The sequence below is a fragment of the Mustela nivalis genome (assembly GCF_964662115.1).
Source record: "Mustela nivalis genome assembly, chromosome: 3".
In the NCBI taxonomy this organism is placed as follows: Eukaryota; Metazoa; Chordata; class Mammalia; order Carnivora; family Mustelidae; genus Mustela; species Mustela nivalis.
The window spans coordinates 103,265,942-103,289,887 of NC_139022.1; the positions used below are offsets into that span (position 1 = coordinate 103,265,942).

At 42.4% G+C, this 23,946-nt stretch overlaps 2 protein-coding genes across 2 annotated transcripts; both read right to left on the minus strand.

Annotated features, from left to right (window-relative positions):
• Positions 1-938: 938 nt before the first annotated feature.
• On the minus strand, positions 939-4,029 carry LOC309862042 (protocadherin beta-17-like). Its single transcript, XM_082725338.1, is given in 2 exon segments — positions 939-3,110; positions 3,113-4,029. Coding segments are annotated over 2 exon segments (2,394 nt in total). The 5' UTR covers positions 3,861-4,029; the 3' UTR covers positions 939-1,464.
• Positions 4,030-6,580: 2,551 nt separating this feature from the next.
• Positions 6,581-23,194, minus strand: LOC309860938 (uncharacterized protein; the record flags this gene model as incomplete). Its single annotated transcript, XM_082723363.1, has 3 exons — positions 20,604-23,194; positions 17,115-17,131; positions 6,581-9,070 (listed from the first exon to the last, which is right to left on the minus strand). The coding sequence occupies exons 1-3, from the start codon at positions 22,984-22,986 to the stop codon at positions 6,581-6,583; spliced, it is 4,890 nt and encodes a 1,629-aa protein (XP_082579489.1). The 5' UTR covers positions 22,987-23,194.
• Positions 23,195-23,946: the final 752 nt, after the last annotated feature.

Here is a 23,946-nt window from a genome sequence, read left to right on the forward strand (position 1 = left end):
TTGTTATGATGAGCACTGGGTGTTATATGTAAGTGATGAATCACTAAATTCTTCAAAAAACAATATTGTATGTTAATTAACTAGACTTAATTTTTTTAAGATTGTATTTATTTATTTGACACAGAGAGAGATCACATGTAGGCAGAGCAGCCGGCAGAGATAGAGGAGGAAGCAGGCTTCCCACTGAGCAAAGAGCCTAATGTAGGGTCTGAGATCATGACCTGAACTGAAGGCAAAGGCTTAACCCACTGAGCCACCCAGGCTCCCCCAACTAACTAGACTTTAAATAAAAATTTGAAAAAGAAAAAAAATACTTTGTTTTCTGTTCACATTGAATGTATTTGAATCATGTGACTATATTATATATATATATATATATATATATATTAAAAGAATGAGAATCATAATTTACATACCCAAGCCATTTGTTATGAAAAAGTAATCACCAGTCTACTAATATCTTTTCTACTTTTTCTATTTAACAGGGATTGAATTCTTTTTTTTAATTTTTGAGCACTCCTGAAATGAAACTTTATTTTTTTAAGATTTTATTTTATTTATTTGACAGAGAGAGATCACAAGTAGGCAGAGAGGCAGGCAGAGAGGGGGAAGCAGGCTCCCCACTGAGAAGAGAGCCTGATGTGGGGCTCCATCCTAGGACCCTGAGATCATGACCTGACCCGAAGGCAGAGGCTTAACCGACTGAGCCTCGCAGGCGCCCCTCAAAGATACTAATTTTTTTTTAAGATTTTATTTATTTATTTGACAGAGAGAAATCACAAGTAGGCAGAGAGGCAGGCAGAGAGAGAGAGAGAGAGGAGGAAGCAGGCTCCCTGCTGAGCAGAGAGCCCGATGCGGGACTCGATCCCAGGACCCTGAGATCATGACCCGAGCCGAAGGCAGCGGCTTAACCACTAAGCCACCCAGGCGCCCAAAGATACTAATTTTTAAAGAAAATACTCAAATTAGAAAACATCCACATAAAATACTAGTTCCTTTGAGGAAAGATTATAGTGTTTTCAAAACAACATTAGAGAAATCCAACCATTTCCAAGGTAACAAAAATTGTTGTATAAATGAGAAGTATTTTAAAAACTGAAAGCCACCAGTTACAGGAAATTATGCTGATAATAAAAAAAACATAATTCTTGTGGTCCTAAGAAGCTATCAGTGAACAAGCTCAAACATCAGGAATCTGAAAATATTTCCTGACCCCCTAAACTGAGAAACACCATTTCTCCACTATTGTATGAACATGCAAAATGTGACTTGGCTAAAAACTACTACAGCAAAAACAACAAACACCTGGAGATTCAGAATGTAAAATACTTCAACAAGCTGAAATAACTGTAAATACAATAATTATTAATGTATGAAAATGTAGCTCTTTATGTAAATGAACCAGTTAGGAACTAATAATGCATTAGTTAATATTACCATTTATCTCCTGTTAAAGTCACATGCCTAACTGAACCCAAAATGATTTCTCAAGTGAGAGTTTTCCTCCGTGCCCCTATCAGCTCCTTCACCCACGAAGTTGGGGATAATGGGTTTGAGGAACTTGAACTCATTGGTCCCAGATCCTCCCTTCAGACACACTTCATACTGGTAGCTGTGGGACAGGGTCCCCGCGCCGCTGACGTCCACCAGGTGGCCCGGAAACGGACCCTCGGGCACCGAGCAGCCGCCCCCCGACGCCGCCCGCCTCCTCCTGCACAGCCGCACCGCCACGAACACCAGCACCGAGAACAGGAAGAGCGACGACACGGATGCCAAGGCCACCACCAGGTAGACGGTGAGCGGGTCGGCGCGGGCCTCGGCCGCCGCCGCGTCCGGCAGCGGCAGGTAGGGCTGCGAGAAGCCGTCCACCAGCAGCACGTGCAGCGTGACGCTGGCCGACAGCGGCGGCTCGCCGTGGTCCCGGACCAGCACCAGCAGCCTGTGCTTGACGGCGTCGCGCTCGCTCAGCGGCCGCGCCGTGCGCACCTCGCCGTTGTGCGCCCACACGCCGAACAGCCCGGGCTCCGTGGCCTTGAGCAGCTGGTACGACAGCCAGGCGTTCTGGCCCGAGTCGCCGTCCACCGCCACCACCTTGGCCACCAGGTAGCCCGCCTCGGCCGCCCGCGGCACCAGCTCGGTGCAGGGCGCCGAGCCGTTCTGCAGCGGGTACAGCACGAACGGCGCGTTGTCGTTGGCGTCCGCCACCAGCACGCGCACCAGCGCCTGGCTGCTGAGCGCCGGCGAGCCGCGGTCGGCCGCGCCCACGCGGAACTCGAACGCCTGCAGCGCCTCGAAATCCAGCGACCTGAGCGCGAACAGCTGCCCGTTGTCCGCGTTGATGGACACCAGCGAGCCCAGCGGCAGCTGCGGGTCGTGGGGCGGCAGCAGCGAGTAGGTGACCTGGGCGTTGGCGCCCGAGTCTCTGTCGGTGGCGCTCACGCTGCCGATGTGCAGGGCGGGGCTGTTGTTCTCGCGGACGCGCAGGGTGTAGGTCGTCTGGCTGAAGGTCGGGGCGTTGTCGTTGACGTCGGACACGGTCACCGTGAGGTTGTGCTGGGTTTTCAGCCTGGGGGTCCCTAGGTCGGTGACGGTGATGGTGATGTTGTACTCGGCCTGGCTCTCTCTATCCAGCGCTCCTTCAGTTACCAAGGTGTAGAAGTTTTCTACAGTAAGTTTCAGAAGGAAGGGGAGATGGTCTTGGATGGAACACTTCGTTTTGCCATTTTCCCCAGAGTCTGGATCTGAAATTCCAAAAATAGCCACCACCATGTCAGGGGTGTTTTCTGGGATATCACTGGTGAATACTGACATAGTCAGTTCCGGTGTGTTGTCGTTTACATCCATCACTTCTAAGACTATAGAGCACTTTCCTGATAGTCCCCCGCCATCTGATGCCTCAATTTCCATACGATAAGATTGAATTTCTTCAAAATCCAACATTTTTTTCAATCGAATTTCCCCTGTGACTGAGTTTATTTCAAAGGCCTGAATCACTTGATTTGAGGATTGGAAAAATGAGTAGGAGAGTTCTCCGTGGGTCCCAGCATCTAAATCTCTAGCAGTCACAGTGATGACAAGGGAGCCTATAGGGCTGTTTTCTGACAATTGCACTCATAGAGCAGCTGGGCAAATTCAGGAGCATTATCATTTATGTCCAAGATTAGGATGAGAACCTGAGAAGTCCCAGTCCTAGGCGGTGACCCACCATCCATGGCCGTGAGCGTTAACCTGAGCTCTGACTGCTCCTCCCGGTCCAGCGCTTTGTCCAGCACCAGCTCAGGGTATCTCCTGCCATCGCTGTGATTTCGAGTGAAAAGGTGAAAATGGGAGTTGGTGCTAATGGTGTAGTTCTGAACTGTGTTACTGCCCACGTCTAAATCTTGAGCTATTTTCAAAGGAAATGCAGTCCCTGGATGACTGCTTTCTGAGATTTTCAGGAGGATTTCATTTTCCAGGAATTCTGGAGCATGGTCATTGACATCTTGCAGCTGTAGTTCACCTTGAATAAACTGCACTGGGCTTTTTAGTAATACCTGGAAATGCAGTATACATGGATCTGTGTCACCGCACAACTCTTCCCGGTCCAATTTTTCTTTTAACAGCATATTCCCACTCTTCTGCTCCAGCTGCAAATACTGTTGATTCCCTTTGGAAAGAATTCGAGCACCCCGCGCGGCCAGCTCCCCTAAGCTAAGCCCCAGATCTTTAGCGAGGTTGGTCACAAAGGAGCCGCTTTCCCTCTCCTCTAGAACTGAATACTTAATGGTCGTACTCCCCACTTCCCACAGTATTAACAGTATTAGGATAATAATGGCGGTCACTTGCCTTTTCTGTGGCGCTCTGGGTAGCGGTGACTCCATTGTTCCTCGGGGTCCAAAAGATGCAGTAGTTAATCACAAAATAATTACTGTGCAGCCAACTCTGCTATCTTGATTCAATAATCTTGAGTTAGCTCCTAACATTGACGGACATGGAGATAGTGGCCTCCCTGTAACCTACTATCCCCCAATAGTGTAAAACGTTTCCTTTTCAAGTAGCTAGAAACCGCTGTTAACCAAGTCTGCAGAGATAGTTTTTCACTTTCTTAGCCTGCAGCGCCACCAAGCGTCCCGCCTTACAACTTCAGTTTTTGTTTTTTTGGTTGGGGGTTTTGTTTTTCATTTCAAAGCATCAAGCAACAGTTAAAACAAATAGGAAGCCTTTTGGATTGTAAACTCTCTTCCACTCCATTGTGCAGTATTCTTCAGGTAACTAACAATATTTGTGAGAGCAACAGTAATACTTACCTATCCATATCTATATTCATCTTCCTTAAAGGTACAAGTTCAGTAAACAAAACTCTGCCCAAGACAAATTCATTTATTCATTTAACCAGTATATCTCTATGCAGGCATTTTTCCAGCTTCTGGGGATAAAATGGTAAGTTAACTAAAATTTCTTGCTCTTGCGTCCCTACACTGAATTACAAAAATACTAATTTGCTGTACTGTTAGAAACTAAGAATTTTAAAATCCACTTTCTACTCCCAAATTGCCCATGTGCCTGTAACTCCTGAAAAAAACTTAAAATGTGATTTTTTTGGTCTCTGGGCTAGATAGTCTTTGGCAATTTTTTCTTCATAAGTTCACTCTGTACCATGCTCAGTAAAACTAAGAGGAAATGGCCATTTGTTTGTTAGAAATCAATGTAAGTTCAGAATTCAGACAGTGTCTTTTCTACAAATGTAGAAGATAAAAAATGTACTCAAAGATATACTTTCTTGGGAAGAGTTCTACCTCTCAACATTGGACAGTGGCCCATCCTAGTGTACATCTGGCACTATGGAAATGGATATATTGAAAAACACCACAGAACTGACTGAAGTCAAGTGGTTGCAATGACACTAGCAGGAAAATTAGTTTCCCCCAAAGAAGAATGCTTTTCCAAGGTGGGGGTGGGGGGGTAAGTATCTAAGAATAAAAAACAGTAAGTAAGTGTCCTCTCTACTCATTATACCAACTGGTAATCATTTATGACAGTTCACTTATTTGGACACAAACCTCAGCCAAATATAATTTAGTTAAGCCTAGTTCCATTTTAATGAAGGATAAAAATAAAATATTCACTCAGCTATCAGTTTATTATAAACTGCCCAACTGATGGAGAGTTGAAATGAGAAATTTTTCTTAAAGTACTACAAATAAAACCAACACAAGACAAATATAACCTAAACCGTGAAAGTGAATGATTTTATGATTAATTTAGTTGATACTTATACAACACTCTATTTATGATGTTACCTAATAACCTGCCATTAATTACTTACATAGTTCTTGGCAGGTATCACACATGTAAAAGCTTGAGAAACTAGGAGGAAGAGTTTGAAAAAACTGATTTGGATTTTATTAAATAATGCATTTTAAGGACACCTGGGTGGCTCATCTGTTAAGTGTCTGCCTTCAGCTCAGGTCCTAATCTCAGGGTCCTGGGATCAAAACCTATAGCCTACTTTTCCCTTTCCCTCTTGTTGCTTCTCTCTCGCCCTCTGCCTGCCACTCCCCCCTGCTTGTGCTCTCTCTCCCTCTCAAATAAATAAATAAAATCTTTAAAAAGATACATTTGAATTTTCAGATTGGTAGACAAAGACAAGGAGATAAAATGTACTCTCAACATTTTATATTCTGTAATAGAGTTTATGATGTGTGAAGGGTAGTTTGTTTAGAAAGAAAGTAAAAGAATGATTTTAATTACACTTATTAACAAAGGTACTCCATTGTAAAGAGAATATTAACATTTTTCTGTATTCCTTGAAAATTAATTTTTAAAATTCACTGTTGAATGTTATTAACATTCATAAAATATTATGCATTTATATTTGGCTAGGAATTATTAAAAATACTATCATACACTTACATGAAGCTCACAAACTGGATTTTAATTTACTGACACTTTGCAAAGTTTATATGTATAGAAAAATGTATTGACTACTGTGGTATATTGAAATACACATACATATAAATGGTTATCTTAGCATTTAGCCTTCTTTAGTATCTTTAACTATTCACATTGTAGCCATTCCCCCAAAATGAGATTTACACTGCAGATTACATAATATCAAACACTCCCATTTTATTCCTTTTTTATTTTTTTAAGTAGGCTGTATGCCTAGTATGGGGCTTGAATTCACCAATGAGATCAAGAGTCACATTCTCTACCAACTGAGATAGCCAGGCACCCCAAAACACTCACACTTTAAGAATTTCCCTTCATAGTAATAGTGCTGACAGTTGTCACCAATAGTTAGATACACAATCTTATTTAAGGGCTTTGTATTACAATTTCTCTAAAATGAATAGATGATTGAATTTCAAAATTTTTAAATTATGCAAATAAAATTTACTTTTTATTCAGATTGTCAAACATAGTTGACAGTAATACAAATCTACTAGGCATGATATAGGGAAAGCACTGTGTATAACGAGTATGTGATTTTTTTCAACTTAAAGTGTAGTAAAATAATTAAAGAACTATCATAACATGTAACTAAGTTAAAAGAGATTTTCAAGCTTATTAAGTAAGGCTTAATAGGATAATCCAATACTTAACTGAATAGGAAACTATCCCGAACTGTGGGATTTTCCACCATTTCCTTTCCAGTGCCCTGGAGAGGGAAGTTGGGGATGATGGGCTTGAGGAACTTGAACTCGCCGGGCCCAGATCCTCCCCTCAGACACACCTCATACTGGTAGCTGTGGGACAGGGTCCCCGCGCCGCTGACGTCCACCAGGTGGCCCGGAAACGGACCCTCGGGCACCGAGCAGCCGCCCCCCGACGCCGCCCGCCTCCTCCTGCACAGCCGCACCGCCACGAACACCAGCACCGAGAACAGGAAGAGCGACGACACGGACGCCAAGGCCACCACCAGGTAGACGGTGAGCGGGTCGGCGCGGGCCTCGGCCGCCGCCGCGTCCGGCAGCGGCAGGTAGGGCTGCGAGAAGCCGTCCACCAGCAGCACGTGCAGCGTGACGCTGGCCGACAGCGGCGGCTCGCCGTGGTCCCGGACCAGCACCAGCAGCCTGTGCTTGACGGCGTCGCGCTCGCTCAGCGGCCGCGCCGTGCGCACCTCGCCGTTGTGCGCCCACACGCCGAACAGCCCGGGCTCCGTGGCCTTGAGCAGCTGGTACGACAGCCAGGCGTTCTGGCCCGAGTCGCCGTCCACCGCCACCACCTTGGCCACCAGGTAGCCCGCCTCGGCCGCCCGCGGCACCAGCTCGGTGCAGGGCGCCGAGCCGTTCTGCAGCGGGTACAGCACGAACGGCGCGTTGTCGTTGGCGTCCGCCACCAGCACGCGCACCAGCGCCTGGCTGCTGAGCGCCGGCGAGCCGCGGTCGGCCGCGCCCACGCGGAACTCGAACGCCTGCAGCGCCTCGAAATCCAGCGACCTGAGCGCGAACAGCTGCCCGTTGTCCGCGTTGATGGACACCAGCGAGCCCAGCGGCAGCTGCGGGTCGTGGGGCGGCAGCAGCGAGTAGGTGACCTGGGCGTTGGCGCCCGAGTCTCTGTCGGTGGCGCTCACGCTGCCGATGTGCAGGGCGGGGCTGTTGTTCTCGCGGACGCGCAGGGTGTAGGTCGTCTGGCTGAAGGTCGGGGCGTTGTCGTTGACGTCGGACACGGTCACCGTGAGGTTGTGCTGGGTTTTCAGCCTGGGGGTCCCTAGGTCGGTGACGGTGATGGTGATGTTGTACTCGGCCTGGCTCTCTCTATCCAGCGCTCCTTCAGTTACCAAGGTGTAGAAGTTTTCGACTGATGGTCTTAGAAGAAAGGGCAGATTGTCATCTATAGAACAAATAACCTGCTGATTTTGTCCGGAATCTGCATCTGACACACTGAAAACTGCTACTATGATTTCTGGCAGGTTTTCAGGAATGGGACTAATGAGTGAGGACATGGTCAGTTGAGGAGGGTTGTCATTTACGTCCAGAACCTTGATGACTAAAGAACATTTTCCTGATAGTCCCCCGCCATCTGTAGCCTCAATATCCAAATGATAAGATTGAAATTCCTCAAAATCCAGAGTCTTTCTCAGTCGAATTTCTCCTGTAATTGCGTTTATTTCGAAGGGTTGATTAATGTCATCTACCTGAAATAGGGCATAAGATACCTCCCCAAAGGATCCTGCATCTAAATCTCTTGCTGAGACGGTGATAATCAGAGAGCCCAGGGAATTGTTTTCAGGGATTTGTGCCTCATAGAGCTCCTGAGCAAACTCTGGAGCGTTGTCATTGATGTCCACGACCAGGATCTGAATCTCCGTGGTCCCAGACCGGGGCGGAGACCCACCATCCAGCGCTGTGAGGGTAAGCCTAAACTCAGGCTGCTCCTCGCGGTCTAGGGCTTTGTCTAGCACCAGCTCCGGGAACTTCCTGCCGTCGCTGCGATTGCGAGTGAGAACGTGGAAATGAGGATTGGAGCTGATTATGTAGCTCTGAAGACTGTTGCTACCCACGTCTAAATCCTGTGCCATTTTCAAAGGAAATAGCTTTCCTGGTGCAGTAATTTCTGATATTTTTAGTAGCATTTCTCTGGCTGGGAACTCTGGGGCGTGGTCATTTATATCTGTGACTCGTAAAGCAGCCTGAAAAAACTGCAAGGGATTTTCCAGTAACACTTGGAAAGGTAGCATGCATGGCTCAGTGGAGCTGCACAGCTCTTCCCGGTCCAGTTTCTCATTTAGCCGTAAATCATAGGTCTTTGGGTCAAGCTGCAAGTACTGTCTGTTCCCCTTGAAAACAACCTGGGCACCCCGTGCAGCCAGTTCTCCTCTCCTGAGTCCCAGGTCCTTTGTCAAATTGGCCACAAATGTGCCAGTTTCTGACTCCTCCAATACAGAATATTGAATCGATTCTGAACCGGCTTCCCACAAAAGCATCCACATAATGAAAATTGCCACTTGCCTTTTCTTGCGATGTACTTTTGTTTGCGCCATCCCCATTATGTCTGATCCCAGAGAAGAAAATCCTTTTCCAGTCCCCATCAGCACGTCCACCATCGACCCTCCAAAATGTCTTTGCTGTTGAATTTCGAATTTGTCCTATAACTTGTGTGGTGACGAGTGCCTTCCTGAATACTTCTGCCTTAGCTTTAGCTGTAAATGTTTTCTTTATTGGGGAGTGGGAGGCTTCTGTGTAAAATGGAGTCCACCGAATCTGCAGAGCTCTTATTCACTCTCTTAGCCTGCACTGCCACCACACGTTCAAATTAGTAACTTCAGGAGGTGCATACAGGCAATACCAGTTTCGAAATCTGAGCCTTAAAAAGACTTTCAGGTGAAGTCAGTGTTTCTCAAATTGTAGTATGTGAACTATATGCGTAAGTAATTACTTGGGAGTCATGAGTTGTTTTTCAAGGTTGATTCCTGGGTTTCCCTCCAGACCTTGACTGAAATTCTGTGGTGGAGCTAAAGGCTGAAAATCTGCACTTGAATCTAAGTGATTCCCATGCATACGAATGTTTAAGAATCATACCCTCAGGTAATGTAAACTTGCTATAATCAATTTTTATTCTTTGGCAGTGAAATTTATCTCTGTTGAGTAGTGTGATTTGTGAATCCAAGAAGTACCCTGTTTAATTGTCCCAGCTAGTCAATAAACTATACAAAATGTAAAATTTGGTTAGCAATACCAATTATAAACAATTACTTCTGTAAGTTATATGGCTCATAAAATGGCATCAACAACAGACTTAATTTATTTTGTGGTTATACCTGCACAGTAAGGGAACAATAAGGCTATTAGGAAGAAATTTGAAGCCAACAAATACTTGTAAGTATCTTATCAGTTACGTTATTTAAAAGAGGAACTAGTGGGGCACCTGGGTGATGCAGTCTGCTAAGCCTGGGACTCAGTTTCAGCTCATGTTATGATCTCGAGGTTGTAAGACAGAGCCCTGAGATGGCTCTGAGCTCCCTGTGAGTCTGCTTAAGACTCTTTCCCTCTTCCACTGTCCCTCACTGCTGCACTCTCTCTCAAATAAATGTGTCTTTTAAAAAAGATTTTTGACAGACAAAGATCACAAGTAGGCAGAGAGGCAGGCAGAGGGGGCAGGAGATACAGGCTCCCTGCTCTGCAAGCCCCATGCGGGGCTTGATCCCAGGACCCTGAGATCACCACCTGAGAGGAAGGCAGAGGCTTTAACCCTCTGAGCCACCCAGGCACCCCATCAAATAAATAAATCTTTAAAAAATAGGAACTAGCAACAATCCATCTGTCATAAGTAGGCATTTTAGGATTTTACTTCATTTAGTATGGGTAGAACTGGTCATGATTTTATTAGGTTTGTTCATTTTATTATAACTTTTAAGTCAAATTTCCCTCCTATATTAATCAAGTCCTAAATACATTATTATGTTGTAAAGACATAATGAAATGCAGAGAACATTCAAGAATCACCTCTACTACCCTCTCACAACAAGGTTGACACTAGTTGCTCTAAATAAACACCAAATAGGGTAGTGAATTACATTTGATGGAATTCCACAGAATTCAGTGATGGTTCATCATGGCTACATTCATTTCCATCACCACTTTCTGCTCAGATAAATAGGAAAATATGTCTTTAAATATCAGAATACATGAAATGGGTCAGTGCACAGATAAGAACACAAAATATGCCAAACATAATCTCACTTCAGATTTATTTCATATTTCTTGAAAGGTGAAATCAATTGAGTTCAACCAAAGTTCACTTTAGGTAAAAGCCCAAATGGTGGAAGATTAAAAATGAAGATTTTTTAAAAAGACTTTATTTATTTGAGAGAGAGAGAGACAGCAAAAGAGAGCAGGAATAGGGGTAGAGGGAGAAGCAGGCTCCCTGCTCAGCTTGATCCCAGGACCCTGAGATCATGACCCCAGCTGAAGGCAGATGCTTAACCAACAGAGCCACCTAGGCTCCCCTAAAAATGAAGATATTTTCAAGATGTTTCAACTCTAGGTAAAATAAGTAAAGCTAAATAAAGTCTAAACTCTGAACAGGTGAAATAATTTTGCAGTTAAAAAACATCTCTATCAACCCAGAAGGATAAGAATAAGATCACTGTGACCAGCCTGCGTGGTTCACTTGATAAATGTTACTGAGAATAGACTTCCTTAAGAGTATAACAAAAATAAACTGATGAAGTAAAACCAGTAATCGTAAACATATTAGATGGGTTTAGTTTCTTCTTTGAAACAAAGGTATTTCCAACTCAATCCTAAGTGCTTCCTTCCTTCCGTGGGCATTCCCATTCCCGCTTGATGGCATCCCTGGCATCTGTGTAGTCCTTTGTGCATTCTCTTTGCCTGCAGGGCCACCAGGCATCTTCACATATAGCTTACTGAATTATTTTTCATTTTAAAGCAAATTTTACTAGCAGTACTGTATCGGTGAAACTCAATTTAGATCATTGAAATTTCTTTGAGAACATTGCTTATTATGAGAGAAAAAAAATGATATCTTAATGTATCATCCAAGTATTATTAGTTGGTATGTGAAGACACTGCCTTTGTATGGAAATGGATTACCTTAGATTCTTTCAGGAGAATGCTTCTCTGTTTTATTCTCTTTTGCTTTCCTTTGCTAGAATAGAATTGAATTGACATTTATGAACTTGTCTCACAAGTAATAACTCACTAACATTTGTGGGAAAAGTTCAACACATTCAAAGCAAACAGCGTAACTTCCATGTACACATTACCCAGCTTCATATCTTGCCTTTTTTCATCTATACCTTCCCCTCCACTCTCCACTTCCCACTCAATGTTTGTTTTTGTATAGGTCTTTTCTTAAGGTAATGTTTACACAAATTGAAATGTGCCAATCTTAATAGTACAAATGGATCCATCCATGTAACCCACACCTATTTCAAGATATAGAATATTTCCATCATTCACTGGGAATCTTTAATCATATTTTCCAACTTAATTTTAATAATTAGGTGGCAAAATCTTGGTTTCCTTTGGATACAACATGGAAGGGTAAACAATGTAAAAAAAAAAAAACACCATGCCTTATGCTCATTATGCTCATGTATGCTTATGTGAAGTGACAGCTCATTAAGATTAATTTAACTGATTATTATCAGTGAGCTGAAATAATACTTTGATGAAACATTGTAAAGTATATTAACCTCAATTTTATTTAGTTACCTTACAATTATTGCATAGCTGATCAAGCTGGTTCCCATTTTTATGCTACAAATGTTTGTTTTCTTTACATTCCATTATACATTTTTAAAATTCTTCAAGTTCTGAATGTGAGAATCCATCAAAATCCTAGAGGAGAATACAGGAGGACCTCTTGGACCTCAGCTGCAACAATTTCTTGCAAGACATGTCTCCAATGGTAAGGGAAACAAAAGCAAACTATTGGAACTTCTTCAAGATAAAAGAAACTTTTGCATAGGAAAGGAAATAGTCGACAAAACCAAAAGACAGCCTACACAATGGGAGAAGAAATTTGCAAAGTCTTATCAGATAAAGGGTTAGTATCCAACATCTATAAGGAACTTATCAAACTCAACACCCAAAAAATAAATAATGCAGTCAAGAAATGGGCAGAAGACATGAACAGACATTTATCCAAAGAAAACATACAAATGGCCACCAAACACATAAAAAAATGTTCAACATCCCTCAGCATCAGGGAAATACAGATCAAAACCACAATGAGACACCACATCACACCAGTCAGAATGGCTAAAATTAACAAGTCAGGAAATGACAGATGCTGGCGAAGATGTGAAGAAAGAGGAACCTTCTTACACTGTTGGTGAAAATGCAAGCTGGTGCAGTCACTCTGGAGAACAGTATGGAGGTTCCTCAAAAAGTTGAAAATAGAGCTACCCTATGACACAGCCATTGCACTACCAGGTATTTACCCTAAAGATACAAGCACAGCATCCAAAGGGGCATCTGCACCCCAAAGTTTATAGCAGCAATGGCCATAACAGCCAAACTATGGAACTATGGAAAGAGACCAGATGTCCATCGACAGATGAATGGAAGATGTAGAATATATATATATATATATATATATATATATATATATATATATATATATACATATATACACAATGGAATATTACTCAGCCATCAAAAAATGAAATCTTACCATTTACAATGACGCAAATGGAATTAGAGGGCATTATGCTAAGTGAAATCAGTCAAATTAGAGAAAAAAACTTTCATATGACTTTACTCATATGTGAAATTTAAGAAATAAAACAGAGGATCAATCATAAGGAAGGGAGAGAAAGATAAGATAAAGACAAAATCAGAGAGGGACACGAACCATACAAAACTTTTAACTACAGGAAACAAACTGAGGGTTGCAGATAGGGAGGAGGGTGGGGAGATGGGGTACTAGGTGATGGACATTAAGGAGGGCACATGATGTAATGAGCACTGGGTGTTATAGGCAACTGATAAATAACTGAACTCTACCTATGATACTAATAATACACTACAAGTTAATTAATTGAATTTAAATAAAATAAAATTTAAAACAAAAATGAAAAACATAAAAATTCTTCAAGTTTACTAAAAATGAAAAAGACTAATCTTCAAGAGTAATCTCCCAAATCTTTATTTTTGTTATGCATCTCTTTAAAACCTTATTTAATTTAGCTGTATCCAAAGAAAAACACTAATTCAGGACCAAGATGGAAATATATAAGGAATCACTTAAAGAACCCTCTGAATTGATGGGAGAAATGATGCAGAAAAGTTTGAAAATATAAAGGATTTGAGGGGCTTCTAGTTGGCTCAGGTAGTTAAGCTTCCAACTCTTGATTTCAGTTGAGCTCATGGACTCAGGGTTGTGAGATCACTGAGCCCTGTGGCTCTGTGCTGGGCATGTAGCCTGCTTAAGATTCTCTCTCTCTCTCTCTCTCTTTCCCCCTCTAAAAAAAACCAACAAAGAACCAGCTTTTTATTTCATTGATTTTCTCTATTTTTATTTTTATTTTGGATTTTGTTGGCTTCTTCTATTATTTTTATTTATTTCCTTCCTTTCTCCTGTTTCCCCTGCTTATTTTGGGTGTATTTTACTATTCTTTTTCCAGATTCTTGAGGTGGGAGACTAGATAATTGATTTGAGGCTTTTCTTCTTTTCTAATGTATTCATTTAGTGTTATAGATATATAACACTCATAACCCTCTCTGCACTGCTTTAGCTTTGTTGTCTTTTCCTTTTCTTCTCTTAAAAAAAAGATTTTATTTATTTGACAGAGAGCACAAGCAGGGGAGTGGCAGGCAGAGGGAGAGGGAGAAGTAGGCTCCCTACTGAGCAGGAAGCCTGATGTGGGGGCTCAATCCCAGGACTCCAGGAATATGACCTGAGCCAAAGGCGGACACTTAACCACTTAAGCGACTGAGCCACACAGGCGATCCTGTCTTTTCATTTTCTATTCAGCTTGATATAGTTTTTATATATTTTGAGACTTTGTCTTTGATCCAGGGATTAATTAGAAGTGTGTTGTTTAGTTTCACGTGTTTGAAGATTTTCCTGTATTTTTATGTTATTGCTTTTTTTAGTTTGATTCCATTATGACTGGAGAACTCACACTGTATGATTTTAATTCTTTTAAATTGGTTGAAGTTTGTGTTATGGCCCTGCTTATGTAGTTTATCTTGTATATTTTCTGGAAGCATTTGGAAAGAATGCACATTCTAGTGTTTTTGGCTAGGAATTTCATAAATACACATTAGATTCTCTTGGTTGATGGTGTTGTTTAGTTCTGAGTTCTTGCTGATTTTCTGTCTAAGTTGTTCTGTCACTTGTTAAGAGAGGGTGCTGAAATATCCAACTTTGATTGTAGATCTATTTTTCCTTCCACTTCTGCCAATTTTTGCTTCACAAAATTTGCAGCTTGGTTACTTGGTGTATACATACTAAATATATATGGAATACATAGGAATGCTCTGTCTTCTTCTATTGTTATATAATGTCCTAGTTTGTCACTTTCTGGTAATTTTCTTCCCTCTCATGTCTACTTTATCTGACATTATTATGGTCACTCTTGATATATTTTTATTAAACTTTGCATTATACATTTCCCACCTTTCTCATTCAATCTGCCTATATCATACTTGAAGTGAAGTTTCTTGTAGACAGCATACAGTTGGACAATTTTTAATCAATCTCTTTGCTTTAATTGGTGTGTTTACACCATTTACCTGGAATGTAATAACTGATGTTAGAGCATAAGCCTAACATTTTTTTGTTTGTTTGTTTTCTATTTGTTCTTTAGGAGTTTTTTTGTTTCTCTCTTTTCTTTTTCCTAACTTCCTGTGTGTTATTAGAACATTTTTTAGAGTTCCACTTTGATATATCTGTAGTGTTTTTTAAAACTGTTATCACATTGTATAGTTTTTATTGTGGTTGCTCCATACATAACTTATTACAGTTTACTGGTATTGTCAATTTACCAGTTCAAGAGCAGGGTGGAAAACTTACCTCCCTTTACATCCCTTTATCATCCCCATTTATAACTGTCTTAAAATTTTCCTCTCTATATACTTAGAACTATATCAGACATAATCAGATATAATTTGGGATTCAACCATAAAAACATAATTTAGAAACTCAAGAGAAGGAAAGCCTATCATATTTACGCATATTTTTGTTTATTGTGTTTTTCTTCTTTACTGATGTCCCAAGATTCCTTTTTTTTAAAAAGTGGGCTCCATGTCCAACATGGGGTCGAACTTAAAACCCTGAAATCAAGAGTCGCATGCTCTCATTGAGTCCCAAGATTCTCTTCATTTTAATTGATTCCTTCCATTTGGAGAACTTCCATCAGCCATTCTTTTAGGGTAGGTGTACTGGAAACAAATTCTCTTCCTGAAGGATATTTCACTGGATATAGGATTCTGAGTTAACATTTCTTTTCTTTCAGCACTTGAAAAATATGTATCCTTCTTTCTGACCTCTATGGCTTTTGATGAGAAGTCTACTGTCCTTCAAATTGTTATTGCTCTATGAATAATGTGTCATTTCTCTTTCACTGTTTTCAAGATTTTTTCCTTGCCTTTAGTTTTCAAGAACTTTGACTATGATGTCTTTTGATGTGGATTACCAATTACGATGCCATGAGGTTTTCCCCCATGTTTTCAGCATGTTGCTCCTCTGCTGTGAAGTTGCCAGGATCTCCCTGATTCCTGTAGCAACATATATCAACACTTTTCCTAGGGAAGAAATATAAATACTCAAAATAAAGTGAGGCACTCACTTTAAAAAAGGATGGAGAAGAAAAACCAAAGATATAAAATAAAAGATTAATATAAGAAACATAGAGAAATAATTGAGAATATTCAATATCTGACAAACAAAGTCCCAGAGGAAAAAACAGACAAAATTAGGAATACAGTTATTAAGGCAATAATAGTAGAGATGAAATAGCTCCAGATATGAAAAAGCATAAATTGTTAGAACATAAAAGACATTAAATGACATATAATATAGAACATATCAATGAAGTGTAAGAGAAAACTAAATGCATTTTCAGACATGTAGAGACAAGAGTTTATTTTTCATGTACTGTCTCAGGAATCCACTTGAGGATCTACTGTAGCAAAGAGAGGGACTTTTTTTTTAAGAAGATAAGTAATCTATCAATGGACTTAACTAGGAGAGGTATGACAACAAGATGATAGTTTTGTTCACACTTAGAGATCATTTAGCCCAGGAAGAACCAGAAAGATAGGGGGCTTTAGATAAGAACGATGGGAGCCTGAATTATTGATTTAAAGATATTTGAAGATCGGGGCGCCTGGGTGGCTCAGTTGGTAAGCCTCTGCCTTCAGCTCAGGTCATGATCTCAGGGTCCTGGGATCGAGCCCCGCATCAGGCCCTCTGCTCAGTGAAAAACCTGCTGTCTCCTCTCTCTCTGCCTGCTTCTCTGTCTACTTGTAATCTCTGTCTGTCAAATAAATAAATAAATAAATAAATCTTCAAAAAATATACTTGAAGATATGGTAAAACCAACTGATGGGGTCTGAAATGGTGACTCTATTTGATCTTGATTCTAGGAACACTCTATTTTCAGTGACACAAGAAACACGAGAATAGATCAAAGGAGCAAAAACCACAGTCTTTACCACTAAGTAATATGGTTCTGCAATGAATAATGTATGTTAAAAATATAACATAAAATTTAACATCATAACCATTGTTCAGTGTACAGGTCAGCAGTGTTAAGTATATTCACACTGCTGTGAAACAGATCTTCAGAACGTTTTCATTTTGCAAATCTGAAACTCTATAGCCACTAAACAAAACTCCCGTTTTCCTCCTCCCCCTATCCCTGGTAACCACCATTCTACTTTCTGTTTGTATGAATTTAACAACTTTAGAAACATGATTTAAGTGGAATCATATAGTATTTCCTTTTTGTGACTATCTTATTTCACTTAGAATATTGTCCTCGAAGTTCATCCATGCTATCACATGTGATAGGCTTGCCTTCCTTTTTTAAGGCTGAATAATAGTCCACTCTTTACACACACACACACACACACACACACACACACAATCACATTTTGTTTATTCATTCATCCATATGTGGGTATTTGGGTTGCTTCCATCTCTTATCAGTTGTGAATACTGCTGCTATGAATATGGGTGCACGAATATCTCTTTGAGACCCTGCTTTCAATTCCTGTAGATAAACACCCAGGAATGAAATTGCTGGATCATATAGAAGTTCTCTTTTAAATGTTTTCTCCTGGCTTATTATGAGTGAATACTGGTTTAAAAAAAATATTTACAGGGGTACCTGGGTGGCTCAGTGGGTTAAAGCCTCTGCCCTAGGCTCAGGTCATGATTCCAGGGTCCTGGGATTGAGCCCTACATCAGGCTCTCTGCTCCGCAGGGAGCCTGCTTCCCTTCCTCTCACTCTGCCTGCCTCTCTGCCTGCTTGTGATCTCTGTCTATCAAATAAATAAATAAAATCTTAAAAAAAGTATTTACAGCTTTAACCTCACTTTCTTTTTCTCATCTCCTAAATAAAATTCAGTAAGAGCTCTAAATGGAATTACTGCCATTCACCAAAAGTATCCAATCCAGGGCTACTTCCTTGAACCCTATGCAAAATCACCTAACACAAGCCCAAAATCTATAGCTCCTTAAAAAAAAAAGATTTTAGGGGCACCTCGGTGGCTCAGTGGGTTAAGCCTCTGCCTTCGGCTCAGGTCATGATCTCAGGGTCCTGGGATTGAGCCCCACATCAGGCTCTCTGCTCCATGGGGAGCCTGCTTCCCCATCTCTCTCTGCCTGCCTCTCTGCCTACTTGTGATCTCTCCCTGTCAAATAAATAAATAAAATCTTTGTTAGGAAAAATGATTAAAAAGATTTTATTTATTCATTTGACAGAGAAAGAGATTCAGTGAGATAGGGAACTCAAGCATGGGGAGTGGGAGAGGGAGAAGAAGTAGGCTTCCCACTGAGCAGGGAGTCCAATGCAGGGCTCTATTCTAGGACCCTGAGAACCAGGACCTGAGCCAAAGGCAGAGGCTTAAAGACTGAGCCACCCAGGTGCCCCTCTATAGCTCCTTTTTAAGGTGCTATTCCTAAGGTGACTCATGCTTTCCCAGAATGTGTAGTTTCCCTCATTACCAGTCAATAAACCCAACTTTGTTCTGAATCAGTGTGTCCCTGGTGATTTTTGGATGCAGGGCATTCATAATTTATATGTCATTAAAGGTGAATTTTTTAATGTTGATTTTCAGTAAACAGGTGTACAGACAAAAGGGGGAATTCTTAGCTATGGCTATGGAGTAAAAAATGTCATCAACCTTGATAAAAGTAAAATTTAATCTGACAGAGATCTGAGAGTGCAAGGGAGAAAGAAGGTAAGAGAGAAAAAATAAGAATTATATTCTTCTGTCATACAAATAAATGCAAAGGAACTGTTGTTAGTGGAACAATAAATGTTAGTGGAATAATAAATAAAAGGTTTCAGTTTGTGCAGGAAAGTACTGGAAAACAGTGACACAGCCATATGTGAAGAATGGGTGAGAGAAGTTTTAAATGTGCTAGGTACTAAACAACAGCAGGAAACTGAGGAAATTTTTAAAAGTTTATGAAAAAGTTACAAACACATTCTTTAATAATATAGAAATGAATATAAAAAGAACTAGAAATCCCCAAAAGGTTTAAAAGTACTTTCAATGGGATAAAATGAAAAACAAATAATACCAAGCATTGGCAAAAATGTGGAGGAATTGGTACATCCAGACTGTACTGACAGCAGTGTAAACTGGTAGAATCAGTTTGGAAAACTATTTGGAAGTATCTACTAAACGTGACCATGTACTTTGTAAATAAGCAGGAATTTCACTCCTGAGTATATACCAACAGAAAGGCATATACATGTTGGCCAAAGGACATGTATGAGAATGTTCAAAGCATTATTATCCAAACAGTCAAATGTTGCACCAACCCAAATATCCATCTACAGAGGATGGACAATAAATTGTGGAATATTCACATAATGGAATACTATAGAGAAATGAGAATAAAAAACTAAAATTAAAAGCAGTATCATAGACAAATATAATAAACATAATGTTCAGTGAAAGCAGACAGACACACAAACGGTTCATACTTTACTATTCCATTGATATAAATTCAAAATAGGCAAAAACTAAAACATACTTTTGTCAGTCAGCATATTTGTTATATTTGGGCTGGTAGTGACTTTAAGAGGTGATTTGTGTGACACCTGAAATGCCAGCAATGTTTCATTTCTTCATCAAGATACTAGTACCAAGTATGCTCACTTTCTGAAAACACATTGAGCTGATGTTAGGGTTTGTTCCCTTTTCTGTATGTATAATTCAATAAAAAATGTTTTTTTTTTAAGTTTGCCAGTGTGGATCAGAGCTCTGAAAGAAAAGTAGAAGATTGTTGCCTTTAAAAAAAAACATTTACTTACTTATTTGAGAGAGAGAGAGCAGGTGGGTGGGAAGGGCAGAGAGAGAGAGAGAGAGAATTTCAGGTTGACTCCCTGTTGAGCCCAGAGCCCCACACAGGAGGATTACTACCCAGAGATCAAGACCTGAGCCAAAATCAAGAGTCTGAATTCTTAACCATAGGAGCTACACAGGTGCCCAGGATATTGTTGCCTTTTGTCAGGTGTTAGAAAACCTGACACATTACACATTCTAACACATTACATTTGTTATCATCTGCATTTATTCCTTTGAAAACAAAATAAAATTATGCAAAACCTTTTATTTTTGCTATTTAGCATCAAAAACACTGGGAGTGTGATGAAACAATGGATAGAATACAGAGAAAAACAATATTTGATTTCGTTAAAATAGCGCACCCTGACAAATACCATAAGGAGCAAACATCTGAGAGAAAAGCATGCATAGATTTCAGGTGGCACTGTGTAAATAGATGCAATGACGTGGAATTCAGCTTTTCAAAAACAGACAAGATAAAGTTCAAAGAATAAATTCACTACAAAAGGGAAATCATACCTGAAGGAGGGGTTTTTCTCCATGACGTGCTCAAACTCGGCCTTTGGGGACATTAGAGATAAATGACAAAACACAAGGCATTATGATCACATCCCTAACTGAATCCAAAGCTATTCCGGAAGGTGGCGTTTCCCTCTATTTCTTCCCCAGCGCCATTCGATGTAAATTTGGGAATAATTGGCTTCAAGAACTTGAAGTCGCCGGTCTCAGATCCTCCTCTCAGACACACCTCATACTGGTAGCTGTGGGACAGGGTCCCCGCGCCGCTGACGTCCACCAGGTGGCCCGGAAACGGACCCTCGGGCACCGAGCAGCCGCCCCCCGACGCCGCCCGCCTCCTCCTGCACAGCCGCACCGCCACGAACACCAGCACCGAGAACAGGAAGAGCGACGACACGGACGCCAAGGCCACCACCAGGTAGACGGTGAGCGGGTCGGCGCGGGCCTCGGCCGCCGCCGCGTCCGGCAGCGGCAGGTAGGGCTGCGAGAAGCCGTCCACCAGCAGCACGTGCAGCGTGACGCTGGCCGACAGCGGCGGCTCGCCGTGGTCCCGGACCAGCACCAGCAACCTGTGCTTGACGGCGTCGCGCTCGCTCAGCGGCCGCGCCGTGCGCACCTCGCCGTTGTGCGCCCACACGCCGAACAGCCCGGGCTCCGTGGCCTTGAGCAGCTGGTACGACAGCCAGGCGTTCTGGCCCGAGTCGCCGTCCACCGCCACCACCTTGGCCACCAGGTAGCCCGCCTCGGCCGCCCGCGGCACCAGCTCGGTGCAGGGCGCCGAGCCGTTCTGCAGCGGGTACAGCACGAACGGCGCGTTGTCGTTGGCGTCCGCCACCAGCACGCGCACCAGCGCCTGGCTGCTGAGCGCCGGCGAGCCGCGGTCGGCCGCGCCCACGCGGAACTCGAACGCCTGCAGCGCCTCGAAATCCAGCGACCTGAGCGCGAACAGCTGCCCGTTGTCCGCGTTGATGGACACCAGCGAGCCCAGCGGCAGCTGCGGGTCGTGGGGCGGCAGCAGCGAGTAGGTGACCTGGGCGTTGGCGCCGGAGTCTCTGTCGGTGGCGCTCACGCTGCCGATGTGCAGGGCGGGGCTGTTGTTCTCGCGGACGCGCAGGGTGTAGGTCGTCTGGCTGAAGGCCGGGGCGTTGTCGTTGACGTCGGACACGGTCACCGTGAGGTTGTGCTGGGTTTTCAGCCTGGGGGTCCCCAGGTCGGTGACGGTGATGGTGATGTTGTATTCGGCCTGGCTCTCTCTGTCCAGTGGTCTCTCCGTAACTAGTGTGTAGAAGTTCTTGAACGTAGGTTTCAGGAGAAAGGGGAGATCGTTCTGGATGGAGCAAACCACCCTACCGTTGTCCCCCGAGTCTGGATCAGAAACACTGAAAACAGCCACTATGGTCTCTGGTGAGTTTTCTGGGGTAGAGCTTGAGAGCGTCGACATGGTAAGTTCAGGGGCATTGTCATTCACATCCACAACCTCTATAGCTACAGTACACTTTCCTGAAAGCCCCCCGCCATCTGTGCCTGCAATTTCCACAGTATAGTATCGAGTTGCCTCGAAATCCAATGCCTTTTTCAAACGAATTTCTCCTGTAATTTCATCTATTACAAATGGTTGAGTAACTTCATCGCCTTGGAAGAGCGTGTAGACTACATTCCCATATGTTCCTGCATCTAAATCTTGGGCAGAGACAGCGACAACCAAGGAGTTTAGGGGCCTGTTTTCGGGGACCTGTACCTCATAGAGCGACTGTAAAAACTGAGGGGCATTATCATTGATGTCCACGACTTCAATACGGACTGCAGTGGTCCCGGACCTGGGCGGAGTCCCACCATCCAGCGCTGTGAGAGTTAAACTGAGCTCAGACTGCTCCTCCCGATCCAGGGATTTGTCCAGCACGAGCTCTGGGTATTTTCGGCCATCTCCGCGATTACGAGTGACAACGTGAAAATGGGAGTTGGGGCTGATTGTGTAGTTCTGCACAGTGTTGATACCTATGTCCAGGTCCTGAGCTATTTTCAAAGGAAATATGGTCCCTGGTTGAACACTTTCCGGGATTTTTAGGAGCATTTCCTTGTCTAGGAATTCTGGGGAATGGTCATTTATATCCGTAAGCTGCAGCTCAGCCTGAAAAAACTGCACTGGGTTTTCCAGTAATAACTGGAAATAGAGTATACACGGATCTGTCACCCCACACAGCACCTCCCGGTCTAGTTTTTCATACAGCAGCAAATTCCCGGTTTCTATATCCAGCTGCAAGACCTGTTTGTTTCCTTTGTAATGGATTCGCGCACCCCGAGTAGCTAGCTCCCCAACCCTGAGCCCCAGGTCTTTTGCCAAGTTGGCCACAAAGGAGCCACTTTCTGTTTCTTCTGGCATGGAATACCTAACTGCATCAGAACCAGACTCCCACAAAAGCAACAATATAGCAAGAAAGATAACTTGCCTTTTCTGTGGCGTTTTTGCTAGCGCAATCTCCATTGTTCAGATCCAATTCAAGAAGATGCAGTTTCTTCAGCTCTGTATACAGTCAACCCAGATGATTTGGTTGAATAATCTCGATTTATTTACTTCTGACTTGCCCTAGAATAATGTCCTCTCTGAAAATATCTGCCCCTAGATCTTACTAAAATGCTTCCTTCTTTTAGGAAGCACTCATTGTTCTGATTCCCAGCTTAATGGCGTCCCGGATATCCACAGAGCCTTTCATTCATAGCGCTAGCCTGCAGCGCCACCAGGCGTCCTTATTTACTATAGCTATAGTATTTGCCATTTCATTCCAAATTATAACTGGTATACTATCAAAGCCCTTTTAAGTCCTTTTAAGTGCGCCAAATGGTATCTCCAGTTCTCAGGTATTGGAAATTTTTTTTAAGATTTTATTCATTTATTACACACACACACACACACACACACACACACACACACACACCACAAAGTAGGCAGAGAGGCAGAAAGAGAGAGGGGGAAGCAGGCTCCGCGTGGAGCAGAGAGCCTGATACGGCCCGGATCCTAGGACCGGGAGATCATGACTGGAGCCGAAGGAAGAGGCTAAACCCACTGAGCCACCCAGGTGCCTCAGGTATTGGAAATTCTAAAGAAACATTTGTTAACACTCAGTGCAATAGTACTTTTCAGAATAAACTAAATGACATATTAGTGTTCTTCATAAAATACATTTTAAGAAACTTTCTCTTGCTGTGTTTCTTATTTGATTACATTCAAGAAATAAGTGATAACCGATGTTTAGAAAAGTACAATTTTACAGAAGTTGTTTTTATTTTGAAATATATCAGAAAGGGTACAAGTGATAAGTGTACAACTCAATACATTTTTCAGGAAGTGAACACACTCCTCTAAGTAGAAACTAAACTAAAACTAAAATGTTACCAAACCCCTAGAAGCTCCTTTTTCTCTTTGCTTGGTCATTACTCTCTCCCC